General features: G+C 64.7%; 13 protein-coding genes across 13 annotated transcripts; 8 read left to right on the forward strand and 5 right to left on the reverse strand.

The window, feature by feature from the left end:
- Positions 1-46: 46 nt before the first annotated feature.
- Positions 47-1853, reverse strand: MICPUCDRAFT_56252 (uncharacterized protein; the record flags this gene model as incomplete). The annotated part of the gene is made up of 1 exon (XM_003057227.1): positions 47-1853. One exon carries the CDS (start codon positions 1851-1853, stop codon positions 69-71), a length of 1785 nt encoding a protein of 594 aa, XP_003057273.1. The 3' UTR covers positions 47-68.
- Positions 1854-2027: 174 nt separating this feature from the next.
- Positions 2028-4562, forward strand: MICPUCDRAFT_46690 (uncharacterized protein; the record flags this gene model as incomplete). The annotated part of the gene is made up of 2 exons (XM_003056767.1): positions 2028-2479; positions 2598-4562. The coding sequence occupies exons 1-2, from the start codon at positions 2033-2035 to the stop codon at positions 4560-4562; spliced, it is 2412 nt and encodes an 803-aa protein (XP_003056813.1). The 5' UTR covers positions 2028-2032.
- Positions 4563-5523: 961 nt separating this feature from the next.
- On the reverse strand, positions 5524-6705 carry MICPUCDRAFT_15619 (uncharacterized protein; the record flags this gene model as incomplete). Its single annotated transcript, XM_003057228.1, has 1 exon — positions 5524-6705. A coding segment is annotated over one exon (1182 nt), but the record flags the coding sequence as incomplete, so codon positions are not given.
- A 453-nt stretch (positions 6706-7158) lies between these two features.
- On the forward strand, positions 7159-7864 carry MICPUCDRAFT_14873 (uncharacterized protein; the record flags this gene model as incomplete). The annotated part of the gene is made up of 2 exons (XM_003056768.1): positions 7159-7233; positions 7409-7864. 2 exons carry the CDS (start codon positions 7159-7161, stop codon positions 7862-7864), a joined length of 531 nt encoding a protein of 176 aa, XP_003056814.1.
- An 841-nt stretch (positions 7865-8705) lies between these two features.
- Positions 8706-13727, forward strand: MICPUCDRAFT_32293 (voltage-gated ion channel superfamily; the record flags this gene model as incomplete). The annotated part of the gene is made up of 5 exons (XM_003056769.1): positions 8706-9292; positions 9431-10348; positions 10589-11540; positions 11826-12910; positions 12971-13727. 5 exons carry the CDS (start codon positions 8706-8708, stop codon positions 13644-13646), a joined length of 4218 nt encoding a protein of 1405 aa, XP_003056815.1. The 3' UTR covers positions 13647-13727.
- Positions 13728-13827: 100 nt separating this feature from the next.
- Positions 13828-14817, reverse strand: MICPUCDRAFT_4816 (uncharacterized protein; the record flags this gene model as incomplete). Its single annotated transcript, XM_003057229.1, has 1 exon — positions 13828-14817. A coding segment is annotated over one exon (990 nt), but the record flags the coding sequence as incomplete, so codon positions are not given.
- A 348-nt stretch (positions 14818-15165) lies between these two features.
- On the forward strand, positions 15166-17661 carry MICPUCDRAFT_56258 (uncharacterized protein; the record flags this gene model as incomplete). The annotated part of the gene is made up of 1 exon (XM_003056770.1): positions 15166-17661. One exon carries the CDS (start codon positions 15166-15168, stop codon positions 17659-17661), a length of 2496 nt encoding a protein of 831 aa, XP_003056816.1.
- A 584-nt stretch (positions 17662-18245) lies between these two features.
- MICPUCDRAFT_25670 (ATP-binding cassette superfamily) lies at positions 18246-20014 on the forward strand. The gene has a single exon (XM_003056771.1). The coding sequence runs from the start codon at positions 18336-18338 to the stop codon at positions 19926-19928; it is 1593 nt and encodes a 530-aa protein (XP_003056817.1). The 5' UTR covers positions 18246-18335; the 3' UTR covers positions 19929-20014.
- A 155-nt stretch (positions 20015-20169) lies between these two features.
- On the forward strand, positions 20170-21383 carry MICPUCDRAFT_46695 (uncharacterized protein; the record flags this gene model as incomplete). The annotated part of the gene is made up of 3 exons (XM_003056772.1): positions 20170-20193; positions 20386-20439; positions 20783-21383. 3 exons carry the CDS (start codon positions 20170-20172, stop codon positions 21284-21286), a joined length of 582 nt encoding a protein of 193 aa, XP_003056818.1. The 3' UTR covers positions 21287-21383.
- A 469-nt stretch (positions 21384-21852) lies between these two features.
- Positions 21853-22776, reverse strand: MICPUCDRAFT_2803 (set domain protein; the record flags this gene model as incomplete). The annotated part of the gene is made up of 1 exon (XM_003057230.1): positions 21853-22776. A coding segment is annotated over one exon (924 nt), but the record flags the coding sequence as incomplete, so codon positions are not given.
- A 524-nt stretch (positions 22777-23300) lies between these two features.
- Positions 23301-24596, forward strand: MICPUCDRAFT_38733 (uncharacterized protein; the record flags this gene model as incomplete). The annotated part of the gene is made up of 1 exon (XM_003056773.1): positions 23301-24596. One exon carries the CDS (start codon positions 23301-23303, stop codon positions 24594-24596), a length of 1296 nt encoding a protein of 431 aa, XP_003056819.1.
- A 64-nt stretch (positions 24597-24660) lies between these two features.
- Positions 24661-25116, reverse strand: MICPUCDRAFT_56263 (uncharacterized protein; the record flags this gene model as incomplete). Its single annotated transcript, XM_003057231.1, has 1 exon — positions 24661-25116. The coding sequence occupies one exon, from the start codon at positions 25114-25116 to the stop codon at positions 24661-24663; it is 456 nt and encodes a 151-aa protein (XP_003057277.1).
- Positions 25117-25532: 416 nt separating this feature from the next.
- On the forward strand, positions 25533-26108 carry MICPUCDRAFT_56264 (uncharacterized protein; the record flags this gene model as incomplete). The annotated part of the gene is made up of 1 exon (XM_003056774.1): positions 25533-26108. One exon carries the CDS (start codon positions 25533-25535, stop codon positions 26106-26108), a length of 576 nt encoding a protein of 191 aa, XP_003056820.1.
- Positions 26109-26110: the final 2 nt, after the last annotated feature.

Raw genomic sequence — 26110 nt, forward strand, 5'->3', positions numbered from 1 at the left:
AGGAAGGAAAGGATGGGGGCTCGCGAGAGCACCCGCGGGACGTTACGTTACCATAAGAATACAGTACGTTAAAACCCGAGCGCGCACCCGTCCCCGCGCGGATCGCTGCCGCCCCACAGCGTCCCGCGCTCGTCTCTCGCGATGATCTGCCCGCGTCCGAACATCGTCCGATCGAGCCCGGTGATGACCTCGATCGGGTGCCCTTTCCCCCGAAGCGCTTCCGTCGTCTCGCGCCAGCGCGAGGACCCGCCCTCGGTCTCGCCCTCGACGGCGACGGTCGCGCCCAACACGCTCGCGGCGCCGCGTTCGCTTCCGACGCCTCCCAAGCACCACCGCGGGTGGTCCAGCGCCGCCTGAGGGTCCATCCCGAGGTCGACCATGTGCGAGACGACCTGTAGGTGTCCTTGCGGCTGCATGAACCCGCCCATGACCCCGAACGCGGCGTACAGAGAGCCGTCCGAGGTTCGCGTCGCCATCCCGGGGATGATCGTGTGATACGGACGCTTGTTCGGTCCGACGCAGTTCACGTGTCCCTCCTGTAATATGAAGTTGTGCCCGCGGTTCTGAAGCGTGAACCCGCACCCGGCCGGGGCTATCCCCGTCCCGAAGCCGTCGTAGTTGCTGTTGATGAACGACACCGCGTTCCCTTCGCCGTCCGCGACGCAAAAGTACACCGTGTCCGGAGAAGGCCGCAGTCCGATCACGCCGGGATGACCGGGCTCCGGGCCCTCCGCCGCCTTCTCCGGGGATAACCCCGCGTGCTTCGCGCGCGCGGTCGCGTACGCCTTCGAAACGAGCTTATCGCACGACAGCTTCGCGCGCGCCGCGTCCGCGTGCGTCGGGTCGCCGCAGTGCTCTAACGTGTCGGCGAACGCGACGCGCATCGCGTCGATCATCGCGTGTTGCCGCGCGACCCCTCCTTCCGCGCCCTCCTCCCCCTTCGACGCGTCCGGCAGCGTCGCCTCGAGGAGGTTCAGCGCGAGCAGCGCCGCGAGGCCGTGGTTCGGCGGCGGGATCTCCCACACCGTGACGTCGCCCCTGTACGTCGTCGCGATCGCGTCCGGGAACGACGTTCGGTGCCTCTTCAAATCCTCCACCGTCAGCACGCCGCCGCGGGACGCGACGGCGTCCACGATGGCGTCCGCGATGGGCCCGGCGTAGAACCCGTCCATCGCGCCCTTCGAGCCGAGCGCGCGGAACGTGTTCGCGAGCTCCGGGTTCGGCATCCTCTCCCCCGCGCGCGGGGCGACGCCGTCCTTCGTGAGCATGCACGTCGCGCCCTGGGCGCGGAGGAGATCCTCCTGGCGTCGCCACAGCTCGGCGGTGACCGGGCCGATCGGCGGGCCCGTCTCCGCGAGCTCGATCGCGGGCTCGAGCGCGTCCGCGAGCGTGATGGCGCCGCTGCCGTGCCGCTGGATGACGTCCTCCCACACCGCGGGAGCGCCGGGGACCATGACCGCGAGCGCGTCCGTGGACGGGACGATCTCGGTGCCGAGGTGCCCTCTGTCCCGGCACAGCGCGAGCGTCAGCGCGGCCGGGGACGCGCCGCCGCCTTGGACCGCGCTGACTTTCTTCGTCTTCGCGTCGTACACGAGCGCGAACGCGTCGCCGCCGATCCCCGTGGACGTCGGCTCGCACACGTTGAGCGCCGCGGCGACCGCGACCGCGGCGTCCGCGGCGTTTCCTCCGCGTCGCAGGATCCGCATCCCGGCTTCCGTGGCCAAGGTTTGCGACGACGCGACCATGCCCCGCGTCCCGAGCGCGGGGGCTCTTCGGCTGGTGAATTCCATCGCGGTGGCGGATGCGCCCCACGCGTGCGCGCTGTCGGGCGGAGTAGGCGAGGTCGTCGTCATCGCGCGCGCCTCTCGCGCGCGTCGGAGCGTGTCGGAGTGGTCTCCGAGACGGCGAGGGTTCAGCACTTTTTCTTTTCTTTTCGCGCGCCAGATCGCCGCGACGTGAACGAATTCGCGCTCCAGAACGATCGGCGCGCCACCAACGCATCATGGCGGCTCCGATCCAAGTGTCCGCGGGAATGAAACGCTCCATCGAAATGGTCGGCGACGACCCCGAGAGCGACGACATGCTTCGAATCACCCCGCTCGGCGCGGGATCCGAGGTCGGACGCTCGTGCGTGATGGCGACGTACAAGGGCAAGTCCGTGATGTTCGACTGCGGCGTCCACCCCGGGTACGCCGGGATCGCGTCGCTGCCGTACTTCGACGAGGTGGACCTCTCCACCGTGGACGCGCTGCTCGTGACGCACTTCCACCTCGACCACTGCGCGGCGGTGCCGTTCCTCGTCGGGCACACGAACTTTAAGGGGCGGATCTTGATGACGCACCCGACGAAGGCGATCTTCAACATGCTCATGACCGACTTCGTGAAGCTTCAAAAGAACAACGACTCCGAGGCGCTGTTCACGGAGCAGGACCTGAAGGCCGCGATCGCCATGATCGAGGTCGTGGACTTTCACCAAGAGGTACGCCGCGGCGCGCGCGCTCCGCTCGCTCGTCTTCGTCGATTTTCGATTCGCCCCGCCCGAACGACGCCCGATCGACCGACGACTCACCGCGCTCGCTCGCCGTTCCCTCGCGCAGATCGTCATCGACGGCATGAAGGTGACGCCGTACCGCGCCGGCCACGTCCTCGGCGCGTGCATGTTCTTCGTCGACATCGACGGCTTGCGAGTGCTGTACACGGGCGACTACAGCCGCACGCCGGACCGCCACCTCCCAGGCGCGGACCTCCCGTCCGTGCCGCCGCACGTCGTCATCTCCGAGAGCACGTACGGCGTCTCTCCGCACACGCCGAGGGAGGAGCGCGAGAAGCGATTCACCGACCGCGTGTATCAGATCCTGAACCGCGGCGGGAAGGTCCTTCTCCCCGTCGTCGCGTTGGGACGCGCGCAAGAGCTCCTGCTCATCTTGGAGGACCACTGGAAGAAACACCCGGAGTTGGCGAACGTGCCCATCTACCAAGCCTCCGCGCTCGCGCGACGCGCGATGACGGTGTATCAGACGTACATCAACGTCTTGAACAGCGACATGAAAGCCGCGTTCGAGGAGGCGAACCCGTTCGTGTTCAACCACGTGCAACACCTCTCGCACGCGGGGGGCTTGGACGACGTCGGCCCGTGTGTCGTCCTCGCGACGCCGTCGATGTTACAGTCCGGTCTGTCCCGAGAGCTGTTCGAGATGTGGTGCGGCGACGCCAACAACGGGGTCATCATCGCGGACTTTGCGGTGCAGGGCACGCTCGCGCGGGAGATTCTCAGCGACTGCAAGTCGATCACTTCGAGGAACGGCGGGGAGATTCCTCTGAAGATGTCCGTGGACGCCATCTCCTTCAGCGCGCACGCGGATTACCCGCAAACGCAGCAGTTCTTAGACGCGCTCGCGCCCCCGCACGTCGTCCTCGTGCACGGCGAAACCGGGGAGATGGGGAAGCTCAAGCGCGCGCTCGAGGGCAAAGCCGCCGCGGACGGGAAGACGATGTCCGTGTACTCCCCAAAAAACTGCCAATCCGTGGAGATCAAATACAGCGGGAGCAAGATCGTGAAAGTCATGGGCAAGCTCGCGGAGAACCCTCCGAAGATGGGCGATCGCGTCCGCGGGCTTCTCGTGAAGAAAGATTTCGGCCTGATGCTCCTCGCGCCGGAGGACCTCCCGAACTACACGAAGCTTCGAACGGCGGCGTTGAAACAGAGACAGATGGTCCCGACGACGGTGCCGCTGACGAACATTCGCTTCGCGCTCGAGGCTCTGTTCGAGGGGATCCACACGGTGACGACGCTCACGGCGGCGGAGATCAAACAGAGACGGAAGGACGAAGGCGAGGAGAGCTCTGATGGGGAGGACGAGGCGAAGGAGGAGGTGAAGGAGGAAGCCGAGGGCGAGACAGGCGAGGAAGAGGAGGAGACGACGAAAGGAAAGAAAAAGGCACCCGCGAAGAAGAAAGCCGCGCCGAAGAAGAAGGCGGTCGCGAAGAAAGAAGAGCCCGCGGAGGAGGAGATCGTGAAGCAAGAGATGGGCGAGGAATCCACCGCCCCGGTCGATGCCGAGCCGGAGGGTCTGTCCGTGAACGGGGGCGCGCTCACGATCATGAAGCGCCCAGAAGGCGACCGCGGGGTGGAGCACGCGCTCATCGAATGGTACTGCGAGCCCCTCACGGACATGATCGCGGACGCGGTTCTGTCCGTGATTTTGCAGCTCGAGGACGAACCGAAAGGGCTCGTGGAAGCGGAGGAGATGCATAAGGCCGCGATTGCGGCGAGGGATAAGACCGGCGCCGCGGCGGCGAGGTTGCGCATCGTCGCCGCGATGATGGGCGTGCAGTTTGGCGAGCCGGACGTGAACGAGGAGACGCAAACGCTGAAGATGCGAATCGACAACGTGAACGCGGAGGTGAAGTACGCGACGAGGGACGTGGAGTGCGACGACCCGGGGGTGAAGGCGAGAGTCGAGGTCGCGCTGGAGCGGATCGACGTGGCGATCGCGGACGCGTCGTTCTCGAGGACGCTGCCGTCCGTGTCCGGGTTATCGGGGAGCCGAGGAGCCGTTTGATTCAACTTTTTAACGAGACGGACAAAACAACTCACCCTCTCATCAGCTATTTCCTCCACTCGCCGTTGTCGACGACGCTCGTCGGCCTGCTAGGTTGTCTAGGTTGTCCGAGGCCTTCCCGGCTTCCCGGCTTCGGAGGACCGTTCCCGCCGTCCCGGGTGCTCGGCTTGCTCGGCTTGCTCCCCATCGCCAAGCTCCGCTTCGCGTTCCCTTTCGTTCCGAACGTGGACGACAACGCCATCTTCGACATCTTGTCCTGCGTCAACCCGAACGCGCCCGCGGTGCCGTCTTTTTTATCCAAGAACGAGTACTCCAGCGCTTCTAATCGCGACGCGAGCTTCTCGTTCTCTTCGAGGACGGCCTGGTAATCCATCTCCAGGAGTTGCTTCGAGCCGCGTACGGAGTCGTTCTCTTCCAACAGACGCGAGTTCTCTTCCTCGTAATTCTCCACGAGCTCCTCCGCGACGTGAATGCGCGACACCAAGTCGTACTTTGTCATCCCCGCGAACTCGCCGTCGATGGGCATGTTTCCGTCCCCGAGGTCGCCAATCTCCTCCCGGTACGTGCTGTGCGACGACGAGATCGACCGCTGCGAGTCCAGGCGCGGTAAGCCGCCGCGATTAGGTGAGCCTTTTCCAAGGTTCACGTTTTCCTTCCACGGGTCGAAGTCGCCGAGGCCGCGGCTCTTGTCGTTCTCCTTCGCCTTCTCCCTGCTCGCCTCCCTGCTCTGTGCCCTCCGCGTGGTGCCGCCCATAGACGCCGGCGGGCCGCCCTTCGAGGGGCTTCTCGGTATGCTCCCGTCCTCCATCATCAGCGACCCCCCGCGTCCGGGCGGGCGCGAAATCGACGCGAGCGGCGACCCCGGGTCCTCGGGGTTCACCGGCCTTCCCGCGTGCGCGGACATCCCCGGGATCCCGGAAGGTTGATTCGCGGGCAGCCCGAGCTGTTGACGCAAGTATCCGTTCTCCTTGCGAAGCGTCTCGCACTCGTCCTTGAGTCGGCTGATCAACTGCTGTTGCGGGTCCTGCGCGACGGTGGGTCGGTTTATGATGTTCCTCGCGCGCGTCGCGTAGTGCAGCGTGCTCATCGTCTCCTCCACGTGAAGCGGCGACGGCGAGCAGCACGCGACCATGAGCGCGAGGCTGCTCCCGCCGAGCGAGTCCATCAGTAGTTTCGTGAGTTTCGAGTCTCGGTACGGCACGTGCGTGGTCCCGGCTTTGCCCTCCGCGAGCGTCGCGATCACTTTCCCGAGCATGAACAGCGACCGGTTGATGTTCGCGGTCTCTTTCACCATCCCGCCCTCGGACTTGCTGTCTTTCAGGCGCTCGGAACCGGCGAGATCCACGAACGCGATCTTCCCGTGCTTCACCAGTTCCTGCCCGCCGACTTCCGCGATCGACTCGATGTGCACGGTGAAAATCGAGTGCGACCGCGACGAGTCTTTGTTGAGCTCGTGCGACCCGACCGCGCGGTTCAGCATCCCTTGCCTGATGATCTCCCGCGCGTCGTCCAGACGCTCACACTCGATCGTCTGGAGTCCCGGGACGTGAAAGCCCCGCTGCGGCTCCCATCGCTCGTGCAGCTGCACGTCGTTCCCCGCGAGGAGGTCGTAGATTTGTTCGTTGTAAATCTCGAGGTAGTCGCACTTCACGACGTGCGTCACGCCCGGGATCCGGTTTATCGTCTGGTATATGTGCGCGAGCGATCGCGAGATGATCCCGTCCGTGTCCGGCGACGCGCCGCGGTACTCCCTCTCGCTGATGACTTCCTCTCTGCCGGACATCGAGAACGTCTTCCCGGAGCCGGTTTGCCCGTACGCGAAGATCGTGCTGCTGTACCCCTTCAACGCGCTGTCGAGGAGCCTCGGGACGCCGCACTTGGTCATCACGTCCGCTTGGGTCGCGTCCGTGGCCAAGCACGCGTTGAACGCGAACTCGCGCATTTGAAAGTGGCCGTTCGAGTCCGGGTAATGCACCCTGAGCGCGCGCTGATCTTCGGTCACCTCCACGGAGTTTTGCTCCCCGCGTGCCAACTCGTTTTGGTTCAGCGGGCGGACGCGGACGACGACCTTGACCGCGGAGGAGCCGCCTATCGCGGCCTCGCCGCCGCCCGCGCGCGGCTGTCCGCCGTGAGGATGCACCATCGGCGACCCTGGCGCGCTTCCGGGCGCGGATCGAGGCTGGGACGCCCCGGGGGGCGCGCCCACGGGCATCCCGCCTCGCGGGTCGACGCGTCCCGGGGACGCGTGCGGAGAATATCCCGCGGGGGACCCGGGCGCCGCGCGGCCGGGGATGTTGAGCCGGCCGGGCGCGGCGACGCCCCGGGGGGGCGGTCGCGTCGGCATGTCTTCGGGAAGGGTGGACGCGCCTTCCTGCTCGAAGCACGCTCCTCGACGCGGCGTTTCGCGCGCGCGCTACTGGTGGCGATCGACGTCTCGTCAACGGAACTCTTCCGAAGAGTCGCGGAAGGGAAGGTCTGACTGGACGCGGCGCCGTGTTTTCCTTTCGCGCTGTAAAAACTCGTTCGGCCGCGCGTCGCGTCGTCCAGTATCGCTCGCGCGCGAGGCAGGTCCGCGCGCGCGCACGCACCGCGAGCCATGCTCGGCGAGTACCTCACCGCGCTGCTCGTCGCGGTGCTGGGGTACGTCTACCCCGTGTACCTGTGCTTCAAGGTGCGCGCGACGAGATCCCCGCGCCCGGGGCGAAACAAACGTTGCCTTCTCTCGCCGCGTTCACCTCGTCGGACCCCTCGAAACGTCGCGCCATCCCGCTCGCCCTCGCCCTCGCGTCCCGCCGCCCGCGACGCGACGCGCGCTGACCTCGCGTGTTTCTTCACTTCGCACGCAGGCCCTGGAGAAGCACCGGAGAAAGCCCGAGGCGCTCAGGAGCTGGTGCGTGTACTGGCTCGTCCTCGCGGTGTACACCGTGCTCGTCCAGATCTGCGACCGGTTCGTGTTTTGGCTCCCGATGTACTGCGAGGCGAAGGTCGCGTTCGTGACGTACTTGTGGCACCCTCGGACGCAAGGGGCGATCTACATCTACGAGACGTTCGTGTCCCCGTTCCTCGCGAAGCACGAGGGCGAGATCGACCGAAGGATAGAGGAGACGAGGAGCTCGGTGGGGGACGTCGCCGCGCGGCACGTCGGCGCGGCGAGCGACTTCGTCAAGGCGAAGTTCGCCGCGCTTCTCGCCGCGCTTCCTCAGGCGGTGCCGAACAAGGGCGGGTCGTCGGGGTACGTCCCGAGGAACGCGACGGAGGCGGCGGCGATGGCGTACACGCGCGCGCCGCCGAAGAGGGATTAGATCATAGATTGTTGTCGAACGCGCGCGCGTCCATCTGCTCGTAGTTCTAGAGTGCACCAGCTGGCAGAGAAAAGACTGCGAAAAGTTTCGGTGAGTCGCGCGTCGTCCTCGAGCTCCTCGTCAACAATCACCCGCGCCCGTAGGTGGGTGACGGCGCGCGTCGTCTCGCGGGCACGCGCGAGCGTACGCGTGTCAGACTCCTTTCTCGCGCGCGTCGGTGCTGAAGGTAGACGTCCATCGACTTCGCGGGGGCGTCCGCACGTCGAGAGCGACGCGGTGAGGCGAAACCGGCGCGAGAGGCATCGACAGGTGCGCGCGTTGCGAATCGATTTGTTGAACAGCTTCGCGGCCTCGTGCGCGCGCGGATTCGCGCTCGCGTGCGTCCGCCGCGCGCTCGAACGTCGAACGCACGACGTGAATCGCATCGTGTGGTCGTGAACGAAACGTCCCCGCGCTCCGTTCACGTCATCGCCGGTCGCGTGCGGACGCGCCGCGTCTCGCGGCGTCATCCATCCGTCCATCCGCGGCTCCCTTTTTGGCTCGCAGCGTCGGACGTGGAAATTTATCGCTCATCAGCGCGGACGGGGACGGCCGCTCGATCGATCGGCGACGTTCCCAGCGCGCGCGCGCGCGTCTAGACGCGGTCGAGAACATCCTTTGCAGCGGAAACCGCGATCGCGGCCGTCGAACCCGCGCTCGAACCCCGTGAACGCGCTCGCGCGGCACGCGAACACCCTCGGCTAACTAACAAACGTGCCCAACAAACGATTCGATTCCGCGCTCAATTCGCAGGATGGGAAAGGGCGAGAAAGACGTCAAGAAGAAAAAGGGGGAGGGCCACATGTCGTGGGCGGAGATCAAATCGACGCTCCCGAAGAGGTCGTTGTTCGTCTTCAGCTTGGACAACCCGATACGTAAAGGGTTGATATACACCGTGCGGTCGATGCACTTTGGGCGCTTCATCCTGTTCCTCATCCTCGCCAACTGCGTCTTGCTCGCGATGGACACGAAAGAGCCCGGGTTCGAAAAGACAGCGACCGGTCAGGTGGTGGGTTACTCGGAATATTTATTCACCGCGCTGTTCGCGTTGGAGATGTGCTTAAAAATAATCGCCCTCGGGTTCGTCGGCCACCCCGGCGCGTACTTGGCGGATAACTGGAACCGAATGGATTTTTGCGTCGTGTTGCTCGGTCTCCTCGCGTACTTGCCCTTCGTGGATAACTTCAGCGCGATCAGAAGCGCGAGGGTGTTGCGGCCGCTGCGGACGATCACCAACGTGAAAGGGATGCGGGTCATCGTCGGGACGTTACTCGGCGCCCTGCCGAAGTTGTTCGACGTCTTCGTACTCGTGTTTTTTCTGTTCTTCATCTACGGCGTCGTCGGCGTGCAGCTGTTCATGGGCAAGATGGATCAGAAGTGCGCGACGCTGTCGAACCCAAACAGCGGGTGCAGCGCGTGTGGGACATTAGAATCCGCGGGGTACACGAACTGCGCGGCGTCGTGTTCGCTGCCGGCGTCGCCGACGTGGGACATCACCGCGACGGATGAATTGTGCGCGGGGCCGAGGGCTTCGGAGTACCCGAACCACGGCGACAGCAACACGGGGACGTCGTGCGACGCGGGTTCGTACTGCATCGAGGAGACAAACAAGGATAACTTGCCGAATTTTGGGCTGACGACGTTTAACCACATCGGATGGGCGTGGTTGACGATCTTTCAGAGCATCTCCATGGAGGGGTGGACGACGATCATGTACAGGGTCATGGACGCGGTGTCGCGGTGGGCGTGGGTTTACTTCGTCTCTTTGATCATCATCGGGTCGTTCTTCGCGGTCAACCTCGCGCTCGCGGTGTTGTACGTGCAGTTCACGTCCGAGGCGGACATCGAGTCGCTGCACCCGGACAAGGATAAGGACAAGAAGGGCGACGCCGTGGAGTACGACGAGTTCGTGCCAATCAAGAGCGGGAACAGGATCGTTCGCGCGTGCTACGCGATATCGATCAGTCCACGGTTCGAGCAGCTTACGATCGCGCTGATTTGCGTGAACACGGTGGTGATGGCGAGCGAGCACAACGGGATGCCGTCGACGATGTCGACTGTCAACGACTGGATCAACTACACGTTGTACGGGTATTTCGTGATCGAGATGCTGATCAAGCTGACCGGTTTCGGGTGGAGGCGGTACGTCGCGGATCGCATGAACGTGTTCGACGCGTTCGTCGTCTTCGTGTCAACGATCGAGATCGTGATCAGTCTCGCGAGCGGGAACGACCCAGACGGGTACCTCACCGTGCTGCGAACGTTTCGGTTGCTGCGGATCTTCAAGCTCGCGCGGAGCTGGAAGGCACTCAACGTGATCATCACGACGATGTTTAACTCCATCGCGAGCATCTCATTCCTGTCGTTGATCCTGATGCTGTTCATGTTCATATTTGCGCTCCTCGGGATGCAAGTGTACGGGTACGAGTTCGTGAACTGCGACAAGTACGATTTGTCGATCGCGGTGCCGCAGTGCCCCGCCGGGTTGAAGGGCGATTGCCCGGACCACTTCGATTGTTACGCGCCGTGCGCGCTCGCGCAGGTGAACTCCGTCGTCGCGTTCACGACGGACAGTGGCAGCACCACCGTGGGTGGGATGTGCAAATCGTACAGCGGACAGAAGTGGGACATGGAGGATCGAAAGTACAACGACGTATCCGTGGAATACCTCGCGTTTGTCGGAAGAAGCGACTACTCGCGGCACAACTTCGACAACATCTATTGGAGTTTCATCACCATTTTCCAAATGCTCACGGGGGAGAACTGGAACGAGGTGATGTACGACGGCATGCGTCAGGTGAGCGCTTGGGCGTCGGTGTACTTCATCGGCATCGTCGTCTTGGGGAACTACATCATTTTGAACCTCTTCCTCGCGATTCTTCTCGACAACTTCGCGGAGGAAGCGGAAAATAATGATGACGACGACGATGACGACGACGACGACGGGGGGAAACCAAAATCCTCGCAGATCCTCGAACCGCACGCTTTTGTGCACGGGAAGTACGTCGAGGGTTTGGAGCACACGTCGTTGTACATTTTTGGCCCGCGTAATGCATTCAGGAAGAAGCTCGCGCAGTTTGTGTATCACCCGTATTTTGAGTACGCGATTATCTTCATCATCGCGTGCTCGTCCATCGCGCTCGCGATCGACGGCCCGAAGATGAGCAAAGACGCGCCGCTGTACGACACCGAGCTGAGCGACTCCGAAGAGCAGATGAAGTCGATGCTGTACTACGCGGACCTCACGTTCACGGCGATATTTACCCTGGAGCTCATCATGAAGGTGATGGTTGACGGTTTCATCGCGCACAAGGGTTCATATTTGCGGTCTCCGTGGAACATTTTGGATGCGTTGGTCGTCGTCGTCGGCATCCTCGCGGTGGTCGGGGACGATTCCATGAACGCGTCGTCGCTCCGAGCGTTGCGTACGTTCCGCGCGCTGCGACCGATACGCATGGCATCGCGAGCGCAAGGCGTGAAAGTTGTCGTGAACGCGTTGTTCCAGGCGATCCCGGGCATCGGGAACGTCGCGCTCGTGTGTATGTTGTTCTACCTCATCTTCGGCATCATGGGTCTGAACATCTTCATGGGGAAGATGTATTACTGCAGCGACGAAACAGACACGGCCACGCGACTCGTTCCCGAATCCGTCGGTTTAGACGACAGCGCGATGACGAAGACGTGGTGTCAGGTGGACTCGGGCTCGCACTTTTACTACTGCCCAAAGTCTACGGACCCGCTGTACTCGAAACGAAATCCCGTCACCGGCGTCCTCGACCTTCCGGTCGCGTCCGGCGACGCGTGGACGTGCGTAACGTCGACCTCAGGGACGACGTTCACCTCCTCGGTCGTCGCCGGCTCGTCCGGGGGCACGTACGGCAAAGAGTACACGTGCACCCCCGGGTCTGCGACGATCGCCAAGTACGGCTCGACGACGGAGTTTACGACCCTAGGGAGTCCGTATACTATCACGTCCGTGTGTTCGCCGACGGCCTACACGACGCTGTGGACGAACCCGAGGGATTACAACTTTGATCACATCGGGAACTCGATCCTGGCGCTGTTCGAAACCGCGACGTTAGAGAACTGGCTGTTCATCATGTACCACGGCGTGGACACGACGTCGCTTGACCATCAGCCGGTGAGGGACGCGAGCCCGTACTTGGCTTTGTTCTTCGTGGTCTTCATCATCGTCGGATCGTTCTTCGTGATGAACTTGTTCGTCGGCGTCACTATCGATAAGTTCAACGAGATGAAAGAAAAACAAGAGGGCTTCAAGGGCAGCATATTACTCACTGAGAGCCAAAAGAAGTGGGTCGCGATCCAGAAGCTCCTCGTCGCGTGCAAACCCGATCGCGTCCCTCGGAGGCCGAGTCACAGCAAAGGAAGGGCGAGTGTGTACGACTTCGTGGTTTCAGACAAGTTCGAGGTGATAGTCATGGTCAGCATCATGCAGAACATCGTCGTCATGGCGTTGGCGCACGACGGGATGAACGATACGTGGGTATCGACGTTGTTCTACATCAACTGTGCGTTCGCGGTGATGTTCCTACTCGAAGCGACCGCGAAGATTTACGCGTACAACCCGAAGGAATACTTCAGCGACAATTGGAACAGGTTTGACTTTTTCGTCGTCGTCATCAGCATTGGCGGGGTCGTGATCACGCTCTTCGCGGGCCAAGACGCGGCGTACGTGAGCATGATACGGATCTTCCGCGTCGCGCGTATTTTCCGCCTCATCCCCAAGGCAAAATCCCTCCGGACGTTGTTCCAGACTCTGCTGTATTCCATGCCTGCGCTCGTCAACGTCGGAAGCGTCTTGGCCTTGTTCTTTTTCATCTTCGCCGTCATGGGGATGAATTTGTTCGGGAAGATAGTCCCGACCGACGGCGAGCTCTCGCGGTACGCCAAATTTGAGGACTTCCCGACCGCGGTGCTCACGTTGTTCCGGATGTCCACGGGCGAGGCGTGGAACGGCATCATGCACGACTGCATGATCACGGACAAGTGCATCATGTACAAAGACCCTTCCACGGGTGTGATCTCGTACTTGGATTACGACGACAGCACGTACAAGAGCGCGGACGAGGACAACTGGACGGACCGATGCACGCCATCCTACGTCGGCACCGTGTTTTACTTTAGCGTCTTCATCCTCCTCTGCGCGTTTGTCCTCTTGAACCTCGTCATCGCGGTGATTTTGGACAACTTCGCGTCGAACAACGAAGACGAGGAGAACCCGGTGAGCAAGGAGCACATGTATTCGTTCACGCGAGCGTGGGTGAAGCTCGATCCGCACGCGACGTACTACACCAGGGCGGCAAATTTGGAGCAGATTGTGCAGACGATAGAGCCGCCTTTGGGATGCCAAGGCGTCCCGCCAAACGTCGCGAAGCAGGAGACCCAGAAGATCATCATGTCCGTGGACATTCCGAACCACGACGGGAAGATCCACTTCCTCGAGACGCTCCACGCGCTCGCGGGGAGGATCGCGGGCACGGAGCTTCCCGCACACGCGGAGGTGAAGGTCACGAATAAGATACAGAAACAGCTGCCGACGTTACGAAGCGGAAAGGTGCCGCAGTACACCGCCGCGCACTACTACGCGGCGATGTACGTCCAAGCCGCGGTGAGGGGGTTCCTCGCGAGGTACGAGATGAGGGAGAAAATGAAGACCATGCCCGTGAATAAGCTCGCGCGGCAAGGGTCTATGTCTAAGCACTCGCACGCGAGCAGCGGTTGATCCGCTGACGCGCGAGGTCGATGTCGTCACTCATAGTCTACTAGCATAGCTTCATATAGAAGAGAGACGGACGATTTCGACAAAAAATGTTTCATTTCAACTCGCGTCGACGCGCTCGTCACTTCGACTTCGTTGACTCGCCCTCTTCGTCCTCTTCGTCGCCGTACCTCCACACCTCGCCGAGCTCTTTCAATCCACCCGCGAACAGCGCCCGCGTGAACGTCCCGCCGAGGATCCCCGGGACGATGTAAAGCAACGCCGGCTGCGCGGCGTTGAAGACGTTCATCACGAGAATCGTGGTCCCGAGGCCGGCGACGTAGCCGAACGCCACCGCGGGAAAGTACGACCTCGGTTTGGGCCGCCTCGCTTTCTTCGCGGCCGCTCTCAGCGCGATGTCCATCCGCAAAATCAGCGCGACGTATATCCCCGGGATGACGATGTCCCCGAGACCTAACATGCTGAATTGCTGCTTCGCGTCGACGACGAAACCCTTCGGGAAGAGCAGTTTAATCGGCGCGTCGAACGATTTCGCGACGCTGACCATGACGGGCGTGCAGAACACCCAGAAGATGTCGTAGAAGAACAGACCGACGAGCAGAATCGTCCCGATCTGGACGCTCTCCAGGGTGAGAAACTCGATCCCCGTGAGCGAGAACGCGAGCCCCAACGCGTTGTTCGCGATCCAGTGCTTCTTCATCACGTACCACAGCGAAAACGCGACGCTGACGACGCCGGCGACGAGCTCCGCGACGGTGAGCGACAACCGCGTGGGCTCGTCCGTGATGAACTTGATCGTCGGTATCGTCCCGAAGTTCAGTCTCTTCACCGCGAGCGCGCGCGGCATGCACAGGCCAAGAACCGGCGCGAGCGCGCCCGTGAGCGCGGCGACGCCGAGCAAGAGAAAGTACCCGGTCATGAGCTTGTTGATCAGATCCGCGGGGAGGTACTTGAACAGGATGAAAAAACCGAGGAGGACGCAGCTGCCGACGATGGGGAACCGCATCGCGTCCTGCTTCGACATCGCCTCCGTGAGCCCGGACGCGGCCGGGCGCACGGATCGGTGAGCGCCCGCGTACACGGCGAGCGACGCGGTCAGGAGGACGTTCAGATTCGTGTTGACAGCCGTGAACAGCGGGGCGACGGTGAGCAGCGCGAGCGCGAGGTGCGCGAACGGCGCGGCGACGTGGAGGGAGTCATCCTCCGCTTTCTGCGCCGATCTCGTGCTGACCATTTTGGACGTGCGGCGGCGACGTGCGGCGGCGCCGCGATGTGTCGTCCGGATCGTTGTCTCAGATCGTCGCAGTCGTCTCGTGCGGTCGAACGAAAACTTTTCCGCGGTGGTGCTGAGCCAGTCAGCGACCGCACCAACCGCGGCGTCGGCGTTCGCCTTCGCCTTCGCTTCAGCGGCGGCGGCGGCGACGGCGTCTCTCAATTCGACTCCGCGTCGCGCCGCGCGCGCGGCGGAGCGAACGGAGTACCGTCGCGCTCTCCGCCGCCCTCGCTTCCTGTGCGGGCGGCGATGTCGTCGCTCATGCAGAAAGCGAAGAAGGCGATGGAGGACGCGGGGATCAAACAGAAGCTCGCGGGCGCGCTCGAGAGCGCGAAAGCGACCGCGAGCGGCGTCACGACGCTGAAGTGCTTGAAGGAGTACGACCTCGGCCCCGTCGTCGCGAGCGGCGGCCCCGGGTGTTTGTTCTCCATCCAACACGGCGACCTTAAAAAACCGACGAAGACGATCGCGCTCGACGCCCCGGGCGCGAAGGTCAGCGTGTGGATCTTGGACAAGAAATCCCTACTGGAAGGGCCGCTCGCGCACGCGAAGGAGGACGTCGAGGAACTCTTAGAGCTCGTGCGGAAGGACGCGGCGACGATGATCAAGATGCTTCACCCCGGCGTGATCAAAGTCGTCAAGTTCGAAGAAGCGAAGCACGCGCTCGCGCTCGTGACCGAGCGCGTCCTCGGGTCCTTGACGGACGTCATCGCCAAGGGCGCGAACTTACGAGGAAAGACACGATCGCCGCCGAAAACGCTGACGGACTTGACGTTATCCACGACCGAGATCAAGCACGGGACGCTGCAGCTCGCGGACGCGTTGACGTTTCTTCACGCGGACTTTGGTCTGATTCACCGCGCGCTGTCGCCGGAGAACGCGGTGATCACGTCGGAGGGGAACTGGAAGATATCCGGCGGGTTCGGGCACGCCGTGAGCGTGCACGTCGTGGCGAACCGCGACGACATGTTTTACTGGCCGGGGGGATATTCCACCGGGGGGTCGGGTTCGGGACGGTCGGGCGGGTACGGCTCGTCGTCGTCGTCGTCGTATTCGAGTTCGGGGAGACACCCCGGGGAGCCGCTCCCGACGACGCCGAGAATGGCGTACGTCGCCCCAGAGCTCGTTCTCGGGAAAGAAGGCAGTGGCATGAATCCCGGGTGCGCGACGCCCGCGGTGGACATATTTTCCCTGGGCGCGATCCACTACGAGCTCGTCACCGGCGGGACGCGGTGGTTGGGCGTCGCCGACGCGTCCGAGTCCGTGTCCGAGTACAGAAACGCGTTCAACCGCGCGGGGAAAGGCCCAGCGCTGAAGGGCGAGGACGCGCAAGCCGCGGCGCTCGTCGTGCAATACATGACCGCGGAGGCGCCGAAGACGCGCCCCGCGGCGTCCGCGCTCGCGAACGCGGCGTACTTTACCGTGGACCCGCGGATGAAAGCTCTGCGGTCGCTGGATAAGTTCATCGAACTCGACGTCTTGGCGCGAGCGGGGTTCCTTCAGCAGCTGCAAGGACAGTTCGCGATGTTCGACGAGCGCGTCCTTCGTCACCGCGTCCTCCCGCCCTTACTCGTGGAGCTCCGGACGCAGCAGCTCCAGTCCATGGTCCTGCCGTTGATCCTGACGCTGAGCGCGCGTCAGAGCCCCGAGGATTTCACCGCTTCGACGCTCCCGGCGTTATCGCCCGTGCTCGTGGAGGCGTCCGGGGACGCGCTGCTCGCGATCCTCCGCGCGGTGCCGACGCTCGCGGGTCTCGTCACGACGCGCGAGACGTTCGAGCGGACGGTCATGGGCGCGGTCGTCAGAGGGATGGACGACGTCGAGATCAGGGTGCAAGAGGAGGCGCTGAAGCAAACCGCGGCGGCGTGCGCCAAGGTCACCCCCGCGGCGGTAAAGAAGGACATCCTTCCGAAGCTCCAGGCGACGGCGCTGAACACGACCGCGGCGGCGGTGCGCGTGAACGCGCTCGTGACCGTCGGGAAAGTGTGCGAGGGCTTGGGCCCTCCCGAGTGGGACTCCACGCTGTCGACGTTGCATCGGCTGTTGAAGGTGGACGCGACGGCGGCGACGTTGATGTGCGTCGCCGGCGTCGCGGATCGCGTATCCGCCGCGGCCGGGGACGTCCTCACGGCGTCGAGGATCATCCCGCTGCTCTCGCCGCTCATGCTCGCGCCGGGGCTGAACAAGAAGCAGCTCGCGGTCGTGACGAAAATCATGCGGTCGATGATCGACCGCGTCGAGCGCGGACGGATGCCGACGCTCAGAGACGCGCCCGCGGAGGCGGCGAGGACGCCCTCCGCGCCCTCTGCGGCGCCGTCACAGACCTCTGCGGGCTCGAGCGGCGGCGCCGTGGATCCGTTCGCGGCGTCGACATCGCTGGCGACGTCGGCACCGACGCCGACGCCCGCGACGCGAGCGCCGCCGACGCCCGTCGTCGCGCCGATCGCGCCGCTGCGTCCGCCGCCGGCGAGCGCGAACCCCGTGGGCGGAAGTTTCGGTTTCGGCGGCGCGGGTTCTGCGATCGGCGGACACGGCGGCGGCGGCGCGTTCCCACCGCCGCCGCCTCCCGCCGCGAACGACGACCTCGCGTCGCTGTTCACGGAGCCCGGGTACGTGCCTCCGCCGACGCTCGGAGGCGGCGCCGGGGACGGCTGGGACGTCGACGACGACGACTTGTTCAGCGGGCTGTCCGTGTCCGCGAACGTCCCGAGCGGGGGCGGAGGGGGTGGAGGGTCGCTGCTGTGACGCGCGCGACGAGAAGATAGACGTAGCTTAGCGAGTGCGACGCGCGAACGGCGCGCGCGAACTGATAGCGGTACGGTTAGTACAGCTGGTGTCTTAGACGGGAGCTTCGCTCCGGTCTGCAAGAAGACTCTCAGAAAAACGTTTCGTGAAGCGACGTGTGCGTGTTCGGGTTTGAGGGTTTGGGTGCGAATTGCACGACACCATATCGCGACGCGCTCGACGCTCGACACGCGCATCGCTCTCGCGAACGAACGAGCGTCCTACACGCGCGTAGTCACACTCGCGCGACTCACCTCATCCCGCGCGCGACACCAGTAGTCATGGCTTGCGCGGCGGCGACGGTCTTGGGTGCGAATGGGCGCTTTATCACGGGCGCGACTCGATTGACCCCGAAGCGAACCCCGACGAACAAGGCCCGCGGCGACCTCGTCATCAGGGCTGGCAAGAAAGATAAGCGCAAGAGCGGCGGCGCGAAAACAGGCGGCGGCGGCGGCGGCGGCGGCGGCGGCGGCGGCGGCGCGAAGACCGGCGGGAACCAAGGACACAAGTCCCCCGGGAAGGTCTCGGAAGGCAGCGCGTATCAGACGGAAACGCGAAAAATCATCCTGTCCCTCGGGAAGGTCCGCAAGGTCACCCCGAACGGGAAGGAGCTCATCAAGAACATCAACCTCGGGATGTACCTCGGCGCGAAGATCGGCATTCTCGGCGCGAACGGCGCGGGTAAGTCCACGCTCATGAAGATCCTCGCCGGCGTGGACAAAGATTTCGACGGGACGCTGCACCTCGACGACGGGATCAAGGTAGGGTATCTCCCCCAGGAGCCCCCGCTCGACGACGGCGAGACCGTCATGGAAAACATCGAAGTCGGCGTCGCCGCGGTGAAGGCGGACATCGACGAGTACAACCAAGTCTCCCTGGACATGGCGGACCCGGACTGCGACATGGACAAGCTCCTCGCGCGCATGGACGCGTTGCAGACGAAACTGGACGCGTCCAACGCGTGGGAGATCGACCGCACCGTCGAGCGCGCGATGGACGCGCTGCGATGCCCTCCAGGGGACGCTAAGGTTGCGAACTTATCCGGGGGCGAGCGACGACGCGTCGCGATCTGCCGCCTCCTTCTCGCGCAGCCGGACATTCTCCTCTTGGACGAGCCGACGAACCACCTCGACGCGCAGTCCGTCGCGTGGCTCGAGCAGTTCCTCGCGACGTTCCCCGGCACCGTCGTCGCCATCACGCACGACCGGTACTTCCTCGATAACGTCGCCGGGTGGATCCTAGAGCTCGACCGCGGCGAGGGGATCCCGTTCGAAGGGAACTACTCGTCGTGGCTGGACAGCAAGTCGAAGCGCCTGGAGCAAGAGGGGAAGAAGCAAGACTCGCTCGCGAGGACGATCAACCAGGAGCTCGATTGGGTGCGTTCGAACGCCAAGGGGCAGCAGAAGAAGGGCAAGGCGCGCCTGCGAAGGTACGAAGACCTGTGCGAGGAAGCGAGCAAGTTCTCCGCGCGCGCGGACCTCGACTCGATCACGATTCCCGCGGCGCCTCGCTTGGGCGGCACCGTGATCAACGTCGAGAACGTCTCCAAGGGGTACGAAGGCAGAGGGCTCCTCATCGACGGTCTGGATTGCATGATCCCCCCCGGCGCGGTCGTCGGCATCGTGGGCGCGAACGGCGCGGGGAAGACGACGTTGTTTAAGATGATCACCGGCGTGGACGAGCCGGACGCCGGAAACGTCGTCGTAGGCGAAACCGTGAAGCTGATGTACGTGGACCAGTCTCGAGATTCGCTCGATAACGGCAAGTCCGTGTTCGAGGAGCTCACCGGCGGCGCGGAGGAGGTTTCTTTGGGCACGCGCACGGTGAACTCGAGGGCGTACTGCTCGTGGTACAACTTCAAGTCTTCGGACCAGCAGAAGAAGGTGGGCGACTTATCCGGCGGGGAGCGGAACCGTCTGCAGCTCGCGAAGACGCTCACCGCGGGCGGGAACGTGTTGATGCTCGACGAGCCCACGAACGACCTCGACGTCACGACCCTCCGCGCGCTCGAGGAGGCGCTGCTGTCGTGGAACGGCGTCGCGCTCGTCATCTCGCACGACCGGTGGTTCCTCAACAAGATCGCGACGCACATTCTCGCGTACGAGGGCGACAGCGTCGTGACGTTCTTCCAAGGGTCGTACGACGAGTACGAGGCGCACAGGAAGGAGAGGATGGGCGGGAACGAGCCGACGCGGATCAAGTACAAGCCGATGCCGTCGTTCGCGTGATGAGAGAGAGAAGCGCCACCGGGGACTCGTGCGCGCGTCTCATCAACCAGTATTAGCTAAAGCCTGAAAATGAAAGTTTGAACCTGAGAGCGATCGAGTCGACCCTAAAGTATGTTTTTCATCGGTATCCGCGCGCTCAAACTTCGCCCCGCTCCTGAACAACTTTTCGCGAAACAAAGCGCGCGGCCATCTCCAGCGCTCGGTCTCTTACAACGGCACCGCAGCTTTAGAAGTTGCAAAGATGGCGTTCACCGCTCGCAAGAAGGTGAGATGCGTGACCTCGTCCCCGCGCCGCGCGCGTCGTCGTCGTCGCGACGACGCGAGCCGCGCTTTCCGGGCGGCTTCCGTCTCGGCATCGAGACGGATGTTTCATATGTTTTTTTCCCCGGCTCCTGCCCTCGCCTCGAGGACGACGTCCTGACCGCCTATCCCCACCCCCGTTCCCCGCCCTTCGCAGATTGTGAAGGAGGAAGGCGCTACGCTCGCCCCCTTCGAGGAGGTCGTCGCGCAGGTGTGTGTCTAGACCCCGTGTGCGATCGGTCCGGTTCGCGATTTTTAGGGATCGATTTAGGGTTTGTTTCTAGCGAAGGACGGCCATCGGGGAGCGCCCGGCGGCGAGCGCGCGCGCGTCGCGCGACGCCGCGGCGACGGCGTGCACGACGTCGTCGGGGTGTCAGCAACCTCGCGGCGCGTTCGATCGCGCCGGAGCCGCGGTCGGGAGCGCGTCGCCGCGCCGCGCGCGTCGCGCCCGCGCGCGTCTTGGCCGCCGAAAAACCACGCATCGCACGTCTCGGACGTCGTCGCTGACACCATCATCTTTCTTCCCGCCCCGCCGTCGCCCTCTCTCCACCCAGGCCCTGTTCGACCTTGAGGCTACGAACAACGAGCTCAAGACGGACCTTCGGGACCTGTACATCAACGGCGCGCAGGAGGTTGACGTCGCGGGCGGCCGCACCGCGATCGTCATCCAGGTTCCCTTCCGCCTTCTCAAGGCGTTCCACAAGATCCAGCAGAGGCTCGTGCGTGAACTCGAGAAGAAGTTCAGCGGCAAGGACGTGGTGCTCGTGGCGAACCGCCGCATCAACCCCGTCCCGTCGTCTGGCTTCGCTCGCGCGCGCCCTCGCAGCCGCACGCTGACCGCGGTCCACGCGAACCTGTTGGAGGATCTCGTGTACCCCACGGAGATCGTCGGCAAGCGTCAGCGGTACAGGCTGGATGGGTCCAGGCTTCTTAAGGTGTACCTCGATCCGAAGGATCGCAACACCACGGAGTACAAGCTGGACACGTTCGCTGGGGTGTACAAGAAAATGACCGGGAAGGAGGTCACCTTTGAGTTCCCCGTCGCCGAGTCCGCTTGAGCGACGCGAGGAGCTGGACACACAGCGGGGGGGGGTTGGGTGCGGAATCAAACCATTGTAATCGATTCTCACTTGAAAAAATAGGGATGTATCCTAACGACGCGCGGCTCGCTCGTCTACACCTTGGTCGTCATCAGCGACGCTTTCAACTTCCGGAGCTGGAGCCGGACTTCCGAGTCCGTCTTGGCGAGGATCCGCCGCTCGCTGACGCGCACGCGCGCGGCGGCGACGGACCGTTGCGTCTGCCGCACCGGCTCTGGGAACACGCCGACCCACGCGTCCGCGTTCGGGAAGGCGCCGTCCGCGCCCGCGTCTTCCTTGATCACCTCCGCGACGAACCCTTTCTTCTTCCCGCTCTTCGCCGGCTTCGACGGGTCCTGCGCGGCGATGTCCTTGTCCTTCTCCAACGCGTTCGGATACCGCCGCAACGCCTCCGACGTCATGTCCGCCAAGAGCTCCCGCACCGCGATCTCCCCTTGAGTCCCGCCCAACACTTCTCCCTGCGTCCCGCGCTTCCCTTTCGTGATCGCGCCGAGGAGTCCGCCGACGACCGCGTTCCCTTTGAGCGCCTTCTCCGCGAGCCCCTCGAGCTCTTTCGGGTCGTCCGGGTCGCACAACGCGAACGACGCGTACTGCAGCAGCTGCTTCGGGTACCCGTTCAAACGCAGCGGGAAGCTCTCCACGGGTCTGAGCCCGATCTTCTCCAGCGCGGCGGCTTTCGCGTCCGCGTATCGGTCGTTCGGGTCGATCCCCAAGGTGATCTCGTACTCGTCGTCCGGGTTCTCCCCGACCTCGGGGGCGAACCCGTAGGATATCAAGAGCTCCGCGCTCGGGCGCTGGCCGTACGACGCGAACACCTGCTCCCCGGGCTTGTACGCGCGGTCCGGCTGTAAGCACACCTTACCGCCGCTGTCGTCGATGTACGCGTTGCACCCGGGCTTGTGGTTCAGCATGTCCGCCCACGGCACGAGCGCGAGCTCGCCGCCGCGGTTCGGGAGTCGAATCAGACGCGAGAAGAGGACGTCGAACGCCCATCGCAGCGCCCCGGGGGTGAGCTGGGGAAACTCCGCGCGGATCTCCTCGATAGCGCCGTCCACGGACGCCTGCCGCTCGTACGCCGCGCGCTGCGACGGCGACCCCGCGAGCAAGGTCTTCACGTCCTCCTCTGGCCAATCTAAGACGCCGCCCGTGCGTCGCGGGAGCGCCTTGACGTACGCGGCGAAGACGCCGCTCTCGTCCCCGTTCTCGATGTCGAGCGCCTGCTCCGCGAGGAACGCGGCGAGGAGGCTCCACTCCTGGAGCTCGGCGTGTTTCGGGCCGAGCTTGGACTCTTTCACCGCGCGCTCGACCGTGATGAGCGACGCGTCTGGAATCTCCAGGAGCGGCTCCCCGCGCTTGACGTCCTCGCGCGCGACGAGGCCCCTGCCCTCGGGGAGGTCCACGACGAGGTCGAGCTTCTGCGCGGGCAGACGCTGGGAGTTCGTCAGCCACCGCATGAACTCGTCCTTCCCCGCGGTCCCGACCGGGGCGGGGATCTCCGAGTCCGCGGCCTTCACCGCGGGGAGGACGATATCTTCGCCTCCGTCACCGCCGCTCTCCGCGATCGCGCGCGCGGCGACGCGGCTCGGCGCGCGCGTCGCGCGGCGCGCGGGAGCGCGGACGACGACGCGAGCGGCGACCGCGGGTCGCGATGACGCGAGGGAGGTCATCGCGGGCGTGTTCGCGCGTGCCGACGACGACAGCGCGCGCGTGCGTCTGCCGCGCCCGCCTCGATCGCGCCCGATAACGTCGACACCAGACCGAGCCGAGCAGTGCAGTGGCGAGCGAGCCCGCGCCGGCCGACCGCGCGGCGGCTGGGAATCGCTTTTTCCGGCGGCGGCCGAGTCGTCTCCTTCGCTCGCGGTAGCGGTCGCGGACGCACAAGACGACGCGCGCATCGCGATCGCGGCGGCGTTCGGACCGCGATCGCGTCGCGACGCCCCTCTCGTCCGCGCGCTCCGAAGGCCGCGGCGAGATGGCGACCGCCGCGCTGGAGGATCGCGTGCATCAGCACTCGGACTTTTTCGACCGTCTCGTGGAGCTGATCCCGGCCAAGTACTACGTCCCCGACGAGCAGAACCCGGAGTGGAGCAAGTTCAACAAGACCAAGTCCGCGAAGGCGGCGGCGAAGCAGGAGGCGAAGGAGAACTCGAAGAAGGCGCTTCGCGCGAAACTCGCGCCGGGGAACGCGCAGAGCACGCTCGAGAAGATCGCGGCGAAGGAGCGCGGCGGGGATGGGAAAAAGTCGGCGGGCGATTCCGACGACGACGACGACGACGACGACGACGACGACGGCGCGGACGAGGACGAGGACGAGGACGACGAGGACGAGGAGTCCGGGTCCGGGTCCGATGCGTCCGAGTCCGAGTCCGAGCCCGAGGGGAAAGGGAAAGGAAACGGGAAAGGCAAAGGGAAGCGCGGCGGCGACGGCGCCCGCGACGGCGCCGCGGATGACGCCGACCGCGACGCCCCCGCGACGCCCGCCGGCGCGCCGCCCACGGCCTCGGGGTGGTCCTTGGGCGAGACCGGCGGCGACCGGCTCGAGGAACTCAGAGAACGCTTGAAAGCGAAGATCGAAGCGAGCCGGGTCGCGAGGAAGGCGGAGGAGTCCCAGGAGAAGATCGCGCAGGCGCGCGAGTGGAGAGAGACGAAGAAGAAGAACAAGCAGGAGAAGAAGCGGAAGGAACGCGCGACGAACGCGGTCGCGAGCGCGCTGGACGGGAAAGTCAACGCCGCCAAGAAGTCGAAAGCCGCGGCGGGTAAGGACGACGCCGGTCGCGCGGGGTCCGACGGCGAGGACGGCGAGGACTTCCAGTTCGGTCGCGTGGAGGTGGACGACGCGATCGGCGGCGGCGGCGGCGTCAACAAAAGGAAACGCGCGAGCAAAGAGACGCTGCTCAAGAGAGCGCTAGACCAACGCGCGGAGATCAAGGCCGCGGGCGGGGAGGAGACCGGCGCGGGGAAGAAGGTGGCGGAGAGGTACGCGTGGGACGCCGCGCTCGCGCGCGCGGGCGGCGAGAAGGTGCTCGACGACCCGAAGCTCCTTCACAAGAGCGTGAAGAACGAACAGCGGATGAAGAAGAAGTCGCGACAGAAGTGGGAGGAGCGGCACGAGAGGACGACCGAGGCGATGGCGGCGAGGCAGAAGAAACGGAAGGACAGCCTCAAGTCGCGCGCGAACGCCAAGGTGGAGAAGCGCATGGACAAGAGGGAGAAGAAGAGGAACCGCCCCGGGTTCGAAGGTCGGTCGCAGGCGCCGATCAACAAATAGGCGCGGCTCACTCGCGGCGTTTTTTTCAACGAAGGAGCAGAGTAAAACGACGACGACAATCAGATCACGCGCGCCTGTTTCCCATGAAGAACCACTGCCAGTCTCCGTTGAACTGTCGCAAGCAGTTGAACACGTACGCGCTTCCGCCGAGCCATCCGGTCGTCATCATCGCGAGCGTCCAGGCCGCGGCCGCGAACGCGTTTCTCTCGCGGAACCAAATCCACAGAGAGAACACCGAAAAGCCGACGTACAAGTCGACGAGGGAGACGACCCCCCAAGGGTTCGACACCAGCCACGCGATCTGCTCCCCGAAACTCCCGGTCGTGGACGATATCGCCCACGCGATGACGACGAACATCGTGAACGCCCCGAGCGCGGTGAGCACCGCGCACGCGTTGACGAACGGGCCTCGAGGGTTTCCGCGCCCAGCGCCCCACCCCTGGTCCGCGCCGGTCGAACCGGGGCGCGCGTACAGCGCGTCCCTCTGTTCCTCGTCCTCCCCGGCCCCGTTCGCCCACATCTTTCTCGCGGCGGCGGGTCGCGTGCTCGCGCGTCTCTGCGACGTTCTAGGCGCGGACGCGCGATGCTGCATGCAACGACGGGACCGACCCGGAGATGGCCGCGCAGACGAGGCGCGGGGCGGTCGAGCGACGACGCGCGCGCGGGGGGACGCGACGACGGGAGTCCTCGCGAAGCGTGCGTGTATCGACGGTGTGTGCGCGATTCCCGCGGCGGGCATGCAACGACGCTCGGCGTGTCGCGGGAGCGTGGTGCGCGCGAGAGGAGTGAGGCCTGGGCCGCGTCGGCGTTTCCGAGACGCCGGGCCGCGGCCGCGTGGCGTGGAAATATTCTTGCCGTTGGAGGTGCCGTTTCCGAGGGAACAACAATCGCGCGCGCCGGGACGCACGCGCGTCTGACGAACACCCCTCGGACGCGATGGGAGGCAAGAAGAAAGGACGCGGAGGCGGCCGCGGCGGCGGCGGCGGCGGCAGAAAAGGAGGCCGAGGCGGCGGCGGCGGCGGGAACACGTCCAGGAGCGGATCCATCGCGCAAAAGGAAATCCCGAAACCGATCCCCGTCCCCGCGGCGGACGCGCCGGAGGAGACGCCGACGAAGCAGCCGCTCCTCGCCGCCGACGCCGGGGGATCGAGCGACGGCGACGGCGACGGCGACGCCACGGCGGCGCCGTCCCCGCCGAAGGAGACGCCCGAGGTGAAGGCTGATGAGGAACAGAAATACGAGCCCCCGGTCGTCGTCGACGCGGCGCCCGTGCCGGAGCCCGACGCGCCGGCGTCCCCGCCGAAGACGGAAGCCGCGCCCGCGGCGGAGGCGTCCACCCCCGCGGCGACGAACGAGGTCACCCTCGAGGAAAAAGACACCTCCCCGCTCGTGCCGTCGCCGCCCATGGACAAGAAGGCGACGCCGAGCAAGGAAGAGGTGGACGCGTCGGAGAAGCAAGCCGCGGAGCAAGAGAAGGACGGCGCCTCCACGAACTGCTGCGTGATCATGTGATA

Source organism: Micromonas pusilla (assembly GCF_000151265.4).
Source record: "Micromonas pusilla CCMP1545 genomic scaffold MICPUCscaffold_3, whole genome shotgun sequence".
Lineage (NCBI taxonomy): Eukaryota > Viridiplantae > Chlorophyta > Mamiellophyceae > Mamiellales > Mamiellaceae > Micromonas > Micromonas pusilla.